General features: G+C 50.2%; 1 protein-coding gene across 1 annotated transcript; it reads right to left on the bottom strand.

Annotated features, from left to right (window-relative positions):
- Positions 1 to 1,906: 1,906 nt before the first annotated feature.
- LOC139837831 (uncharacterized) lies at positions 1,907 to 3,359 on the bottom strand. Its single transcript, XM_071827125.1, has 5 exons — positions 3,141 to 3,359; positions 2,839 to 3,042; positions 2,577 to 2,753; positions 2,140 to 2,502; positions 1,907 to 2,053 (listed from the first exon to the last, which is right to left on the bottom strand). The coding sequence occupies exons 1-5, from the start codon at positions 3,255 to 3,257 to the stop codon at positions 1,907 to 1,909; spliced, it is 1,008 nt and encodes a 335-aa protein (XP_071683226.1). The 5' UTR covers positions 3,258 to 3,359.
- Between the last annotated feature and the right edge of the window lie 5,449 nt (positions 3,360 to 8,808).

Genomic DNA, 8,808 nt, shown 5'->3' with positions numbered 1-8,808 from the left:
GACGCGTAGGTGGCGACAACCAAAACTTAATTAGCTTCGGTTTTAATTTACTTTACCATTTAATAAATTATATTTTCTTCTCATCCCTATATAAATTATGTTTATATATGACATATTATCAAAACAAATAAATGCTTCAAGCAGTTGGGTGAACCCCGATCCAAACAGACCAGTGCCATTTTCTATCCGCCGGTAGTCCTAAGCCGACCAAAACGATATATTTCATGTTCGAAATGGGTCGTCCCGCCGGACTCCTATGCAAATTTTCGACGTTGATGAATTGAATTGAATCAGGCATAGCAGTACGTCCAGAGCGACAGTATATACTCCAATTCGTGTCAGAGAGAATGAGGCTGTTATGTCCTGGACATGATGACTATCTGAATTTTCACGTGTGATTAGGACTATCTGAGTTCTCCGTAAACTCCTGTTCGCAATGTTTAGCACTAAGTTTGGATCAGTGGAATTTGAGCATCTCAAGCGAGGAGATGCCAAAGGTAGGCGCAATTGCGAAGAGAACCCATCGTTGTAGGAGTATTATTTTTCTTTTTTTCTTCTTTTTCTCTTTTGGGCTGTTCCTTGCGCAGAGTATTAATTAAGGGATGAAAACCTATTTTAAGGAGTTTGTAGCCCAGACCTCAAGAGCTCCAAGTTGCCCAGACGTGTGCTGCAAGGGGGCGAGAAAGAGTCGGATAACTCTCCGGAGCACTACAATACGAAACCGTCACTACGGGGACAACCGGCTACACTGACGGCCCCGCACCGTCGGCACAATAAGGTTCACCGTCGGCACAGGCTCTGCCGACGGTCACCGTCGGCGTCTCACCGTCGGCACAGCAGGCGTCGGGGTCTGCGCACGCACCGTCGGCACAGCAGGTCACCGTCGGCACAGTCGTACGCCGATGGCTGGACGGTGGCCGTCGGCCGCCCCATCGTCGGCAGAGCCAACCAGCCGTCACGTCGGCGCCGTCAACGTCCCCAGCTGTGCCGACGGTGTAACCGTCGGCACAGTTTTCCTTTTTTTTCCCAGAACTGGCGGCAAAACGGTGACTATTCGAACTGGAAAAGCGCGCGAAACCTGGGCCGGCTGTGCCGACGGTGTCACCGTTGGCACAGACCCTGCCATTTGGCACAGCTATGGGCCTGTGCCGACGGTAACACCGTCGGCACAGCCGGCCCAGATTTTTTTCTGATTTTGCCCATTTTGGCTCAATTTGCTCAGAAAATCGCACAAAATGCACATATTATAACATTGAATATCCAGTAACATATATAGCACCATATAGCACAAAGATATCACCGTATAGCACCAAATCTCACAAATATAGCATCAAATCTCACAAATAGCACAAATATAGCATACAAGACCATGGTACATACACCGGATCCACTACAAAGATGGAGCGTGTCATCATGTGCTAGTACAATGTAGAAACTATGGTGGTGCACCACCCGAGTGACGATCTAGCTACAGACGATCTAGCTCCGAGTGGGTGAAGTGAGGCCGCTGTATTTCGACGGTGCTCGGGGAGGTAGAACCACGACGAGAGCCACCGGAACCAGAAAAATGCCGAGGTTCGGCAGAAGCACCAGGAGAATGGCGACCGGGGTGCATCGGCGTACCACAAGGAGTGTCGTTCCCGGATTCTCCCAATCCCTACATGTTGGAGGGAGTTAGCAACTTAGCCATGTCACACCAAGTTAGCAACTTAGCCAAGTTAGCAACTTACCGGGGTCAAGCGACGGCGACGCTTGTACATGATATAGAACTCCTCCTTGGACGGGAACAGCGTCGGCCCCGGATGAGGTGGCTCTGGGAGTGGTTCCTCTCGCACTCCGGACATCATGAACCGAGTGAAACTCTGCAAGAAAGCGGGAGAGATAGCTCAGATTCAAACATGGGGACTTATGATGTTTTGCAACCATAGAGATTGAAACTTACCGCCATCTGGTTGCTCGTCCACTGGACATAGGCATCTTTCACAAGGTCATGCTCCTTAATCTTCTCGAGATACTCCTCGTAAGCTACTGCATAGGCCTCCTCGAGCTGAGTCTACAATTTCAGAAATAATGCGTCTCATCAACATAGCCATTCAGGAACAAGAGTCAAAACAGAGGATGAAAGTGTGGATGACTTACATCAACCTCTACCCGAGAACGGCATGTAGTCCGCGAGGAGGTAGCGTAGCTGCCGGAGGGGAGGGTAGCCTTGATCTGCGTGAAGTTCCTCTGAGGCTTGAAACCCCCAGCAAGGCAGGCAGGACGTCCATGCGGCTGGCCGGACCCCGCCAGCATCATCGCCACCTCGTCGACCGGCTCGGTCATAGGGTCCTCCACCTCTGGATGGAGCTTGGCGTACTCCTCGCAGTATCTTTCCTTGTTCTCTTTGGCCTTGCCGTAGGACATCTCAGGCGCGGGCCGAGGCTCGTTCGGACGGGGCGTCACCAGCTTCATGTGCGTCCACGCTTCCATCTCACCAAGTTCCCTCCCGAGCTTCTTCCCCTGCATCACAAAACAAATGTTATGCATATCATCGAAAATCAAAAAAATGCAGCTTGTTCCATTTTTATATGTACCAGACGCTCCCGATAGCGATCGGTGCTGCTGCTCCCCGCAGTGTGTGTTCCCTGATTCCCACGGTTGGCCTTGTTCCGGTCGCTCACGGCCTTGAAATCGGGGTTTTCGCCGACCCAATTCTTGACCAACTCCATGAAGGCGGCCCTCTTATTATTATCAGCCCAATGTGGTACAACCTGCAAAATCAAAACTCATTTGAAGAACAAACAATATAGTTGCAAGTTAGCCGCGGTACATAGAATCGCATTGACAATTACTTACCGACATGAAGTCATCTATCGTCATAGCCGGGGCGAGTCCCTGCACAATCTCAGGCTTTGTGTACCTTACGCCCTGCTCAGCATAGAAGTGGCCGATGCACGTGATCCTCTGGTTGTACCACTGCTGCCGTGTCAACTTCCGACACATGTTACGGAGCACCACGTCCGCCCTCTCCTTATGCTCAGTCGCCACCCTATAATTGCGCTGCAATCAAGCATAACAGAAAGTGTGAGAGGCATGAGTTATCACGGTGGGGTTATCAACTACATATGAACGAAACCCAAAGAGTATGCATTACGTACCCAAAACTTCTTGATCACGGCGTCGGCGGCGGAAGTAAAGCCAGGGTAAGGCGCTATCTCAAAGTCTTCCCAAGTGTAGGCTAGCTTGGACTCGCCCCCAAGGACCGGAGTGTACATCCCCGGCCAGTACTTCCTAATAGCAGCTCCAATCAGACTCCCTGGCACGCGGACATTCTTCCCCGTGTATGTGAAATTCCTGCACAATTATCAAACATTAGAAAATGCTAAGTGTCATAACGAAAATGAAATCACCTTACTACTTACTCTATCTTTCCTAGGACAAGGAGCCACTTCTCATCCTCCGTAGCAGGTTCCTTACTCTCATCGGGAACCTGCGCTTCCCCACGAATCCGCAACTTCTTCGGAGCCATCTCCGTCGAAGCCTCCTCGTCCCTAGACTCCTCCTCCTCCTCCCTAGTGTCCTCCTCCTCCTCCCTAGTGTCCTCCTCCTCATCCATAGACTGTGAAGCCACTGAGCCAGAAGCAGAGGGAATGTCAGCTAGAAGGAGCTGTGCATTCCCCCCTCGTCCTCCCCCTCGTCCTCCAGCTCGTCCTCCCCCTCGTCCTCCAGCTCGTCCTCCAGCTCGTCCTCCCCCTCGTCCTCCCCGTCCTCCGTCTGCGTCTTCGTAACGCCGGGTGGGAACAATGGGTCTTCCACTCCGTCTGGAAGCACCCGGCCCTGGCTTCCGCTGATGCATCTGATCAAGCAAGGAGCTCGATGATGCCTTCCGTCCGCTCATATTGGGCAATTACCTGCATAAGAAAAGAGAAAATAATTAATAAGCATGTTGAAAATGAGTAAACACTAAGCATAATGACAAATATAGGTACTAAGCATAATGAAAAATGTAGGTATTAAGCATAATGACAAATGTATGTATTAAGCATAATGATAATGTAGGTACTAAGCATAATGACAAATGTATGTATTAAGCATAATGATAATGTAGGTACTAAGCATAAAAGACCCTCACCATTCATCACCACTCTCATCTCTAGGCATTGGGTTCTCAGCCTCACTATCAAAATCAGTATCATATGAGTATTCATCGTCGGCATTGGGTTCCGGTTGAGTCTCGACAATGTTGTCTTTGTTCGCATGGCGCTTGGTGAGCATAGCTATGTCCTTCAGGTCCACCACGGTCTCACCACGCATTTGTACATCGTTGTGGAGATCCTGAAGACCTATGTCTATTTGAAGAGCCCCGAACTGCTCTTCCTCTTGATAGAAAATTCCCTCATATGTTACCGGGTCAATGTTGTTGTAATCGTCCTCGGAGGGGATGGGTAGCTTAGAGCATCTCCACTCGTCCCCCCGAGGAGGCCCCCGGCGAGCGTTTTTTCCATCCGGACGGCGAAATTCGGCCCAGTCGCGCCCCCGGTTCCTCGTTTTCGTCCGGATTTGGGCCTAAATTCATCCGGCGATCCCACGCCCCCCCCGGCCCCCCGGGGAGCTCTCGGGGACTCCGGACGAGTGAAAAGCGGGGAAGGGCCCGATCTGTCGGTGACTCGACGCACGAACCCCACCGCCACGTCGCTCAAAATCTCCCCCACCCCTCGTATCTCTCTCGCCGCCGGCACCACCCCGCCGGCTTGTTGCCCAGATTGCGCCGCCACTCCTTCCCCACCTGCCTATATTCCGCCGTGTTTGGACGACGGCCTATCTGGCTGCTCTTCCGCCGGCCTGTTTTCCGGCCTGCTTGCTCGTCGTCGCTCGCGGCTCGGGTTGCCTCGACCACGCCCGTCAGGTGTTCGTCCATTTGCCTCGCCGGCCATGGACTCGGACGAAGAGGAGGAGCAGATGTTCGTCGAGCTTATGCAAGAAGAGATGGCAGCAGCCGCCCAAGACGACGAGCACATGATGATCCTTGGTTGCTTGGCAAGCATGTACGCCGGACTGGCAACTCGTCGGCGTGGTGGGTCGGCACGAGGTCGCCGGAAGTGCAAGCCGAGACAGCGAATGGAGGGCTACTGCATGTTGTACGCCGACTACTTCGCCGACAATCCATTGCACGGTGAGACTGTTTTCCGGCGTCGTTTCAGGATGAGCAGAAAGCTATTTCTGCAAATTGTGTATGCCATCCGCCACTTTGATCCCTACTTCAGATGCAAGGCGGATTGCCTTTGGTTTGGTTGGATTTTCGTCCTTTGCAGAAGTGCACGGTGGCTATGAGGATGTTGGCGTATGGAGCTCCCGGTGATACTGCGGATGACTATCTTCGGATGGCGGAGTCCACCGCCCTTGATTGTTTCTACCGGTTACGCGGGGCCGTCATAGCAGTGTTCGGGGACTATTTCTTGAGATCACCCACTGTCGAAGACACTCGGAGGATCCTTGCAACAAATGAAGCTAGAGGTTTTCCGGGGATGCGTGGACGCATTGTCTGCATGCATTGGCCATGGACGAAGTATCCGTTTGCGTGGGCGGGGATGTACAAGGGTGCCTATATTGGCTGCACTGTGATACGTGAAGCAGTGGCTCCCCCTGATCGATGGATTTGGCACTCTTTCTTTGGTATGCCTGGATCCAACAATGACATCAACGTCCTAAACTGCTCCCGGTCTTTTCCAAGCTTGTTGAGGGTCATGCTCCCCGGTGGACTATGTGATCAATGGTCGGCACTACAACAAAGGATACTACCTTGCAGACGGTATCTATCCAAAGTGGGCAACATTTGTGAAGACGATCTCCAACCCTAGCACCCCCAAACTTTGCGAGTTTGTCAAGAAACAAGAAGCTTGCCGAAAAGACGTCGAGCGAGCATTTGGTGTCCTACGACGAGAGATTTCTTTGTCGTCCGGTTCCCGCTATGACTTGGTCCAAAGATCGGATGTGGGAGGTGATGAACTGCATGTGTGCCTACACAACATGATTATTGAAGATGAGCGAAAGCATCCGGTTCCTCTGGTGAGCAAGAAGCACCATATGAGAGAGAGGGTCCTCTTGCACAGCCTAATCACCAGTGCCTCCATCATGGGCCGCCTTCATTGCTATGCGCCGGGAGATTCGAGACTCTACAATGCACCAGCTGCTTTGCAAGATGATCTGGTGGAGCACATATGGAGGCTCCGAGGCAACGCCAACGCCGACGCCAACTAGTCTGTCTTAATTTGTTTGAAAAATTGTGAAATTTGTGTGCTTCATTTGTTTCAGCACTTGTTAAACATTGTACTGTTATCGCCGAATTTGTTTCAGCAATTTTCGTCCTCTTGTTTGCCGAACTTGTTAAATTTTATGTTGAATTTGTTTGAAATATGTCAAATGGTCGAGGTTGGGGGTTTCCTGCCGGGGGGACGGCTGGAACTTGGCGCTCCCACGCCAAAACTTCATCCAATACGGACGAAAATTTCGCCGGATTTGGGCGTGGGGAGCGCCAACGAGTGGGGATGCTCTTACCATGTGGCGATACCTGGAACACGACTTCCCAGCCCATGAGTTCCTCATTCTGACATGGGTAGGACAAATAATAAACTTGCTTGGTTTGGTGAGCCACAACATAGACGTCGGATCCGCTGTAGGTGGTTGTAGGCCTAACTTCAACTAAACCAATGGAGGGGGTGCTTCTCATTCCACCGCGTGGGTCAAACCAGTGGCATTTGAACACAAAGAGCTTGAGTTCTATGTTTGCGTTGTTGAACGTCAACTCGTATACCTTTTGTAACCTTCCATGGTAATCAAGATCATCGGCTCCGCGGGTGTAGACCCCAGTATTTATTGTTTTTGCATTAGGCCGGTTCTTCTGGTGAAACTCCGTATGGAAGCGATACCCATTTACATCATACTTCTCATGCGTATGGACTCTACGGTTAAAACCCTGGGAAACGCATCTCAACTCATCTGTCATCTCAACGTTGGGATCAGCTCCCTACAAGTTCAGTTCAGATTATTTTGTGCATTAGTTACGTGTAATAAGACAAGTCACGGATTGCAAAGTAAGAGGAACATTTGAGAAATTACTTTTCATGGAACCGATTCACGAAGCTTTTATTTAAGGGCGGGGCACCCTCTTTCAGAAGAGTGTACCACTGCGTGGGAGTGGGACCATTTCTTCCTGACCACATTTCATCATGGAATTGGCTGAAAGGAGAAAATACGTATTAGACCAAAACCAAGTTACTGGTTGCAAAGTAATTGGTTCATCATTTTATCTCATGAAATCGACCACTTCCTCCATGTTCATAAGCACGTAAAGCATTATGCAATCCTTCTCTTACTGCGAAATGTTCTCCACTTTTGAGGCACCGGCCTTGCCACCGGGATATTTGAAGAGCAAGAGCTTTGGGTCACGGTTGGGCTCATCGGAATTGTACCGAGCGACCGGGTTATGCTTAGTGGGCACATCATTGGCATAGTACATTGTCGTGGCGTCTGCCATCTCATGGAGGAGAGTTGCCTCAGCTATGCATGCTTCAATCTTATTTTTGTTTCCACATTTGTACCGAATATATTTGAACTCCCTCTCAATACAAAACTGCCAACGATACTGCACCGGTCCCCCCAAGAGTGCCTCGTTGGCGAGATGCACGATGAGATGTAACATCGGAGTGAAGAAGCACTGGGGGAATATCATCTCTAACTTGCATAGCATGTCCGGCACTTGCTCCTGCAGCTTCTCAATCACCTCGGTACATATCTGCTTAGCACAGACCGTGCGGAAAAAATGGCTCACCTCCGCAAGCACTCGCCAGACATGATCGGGGAGATACCCTCGAAGCATCACCGGCATCAGCCGCTCAATCCATATATGATAGTCGTGACTCTTGAGCCCGTTTATTTTTCCTGTAGCAAGATTGACTCCCTTACTCATATTCGAACAATAACCATCAGGGAACATCACGTCATATTTGAGCCACGTAAATGCCTCCTTCTTGTCGGCGCTATCAAGACGGTACTTGGCATGCGGCTTTAACCAACCTTTTCGATTGCCCTCGGGAGGCTGCATGTGTAGAGCCACCTGTCACATATCTCCTCAATATCGACTCTAGCTGAAACATTATCCCTTGACTTGCACAGTATGTTGCAGCAGGTGTTAAGGAATGCCTCCCCACAATTCTTTTCGGTGTGCATCATATCGATATTATGGGGAAGTTCAAGGTCCTTGTAATACTCGAGCTCTGTTATGCCTGCTGTGTGAGTCCAGTTGTGCGTTTTACCATATCCCTCAAATTGGTGGCCGGGTTCCTTACTAGGCTGGAGAGCACGTAGCTCAGCATCAACAGTTGCACCATTGAACTTTGGTATTTCTTTATGTTCAAGCACAACTACGCCTTTCGTGAAGTTTTTCTTGTCGAGATCTGAACCGATGCCACTGGTGAGGAACTTGCGGTGTTTGTCAAATGCAACATATTTGTGTCCAGCTTTTAGGTGCCTGAATTCTAGTTCGTGCACTGCACACTTGGGCATGGAAACTTACCAGCTGTACTATGCCCACGAATAGGGCGTACCGGGTAGGTCATGCATCGAATAGTGGAACCAAACTTTCATGATGAAGTTTCTCTTTGATACTCGGTCGTATGTCAATGTACCGTGATGCCACGAGTGGTGCAAATCATCCACAAGTGGTTGCATTAAGACACTCAATTTCTTCCCTGGATATTCAGGCCCTGGAAGGATCATCGACAAGAATATGTTCTTCCTTTGCATTACGACTCCAGGAGGGAGATTGAG

Source organism: Lolium perenne, chromosome 3, assembly GCF_019359855.2.
Source record: "Lolium perenne isolate Kyuss_39 chromosome 3, Kyuss_2.0, whole genome shotgun sequence".
In the NCBI taxonomy this organism is placed as follows: Eukaryota; Viridiplantae; Streptophyta; class Magnoliopsida; order Poales; family Poaceae; genus Lolium; species Lolium perenne.
Note: the sequence above shows the minus strand (reverse complement) of the source record. Positions and strands in the feature narration are given on the sequence as shown.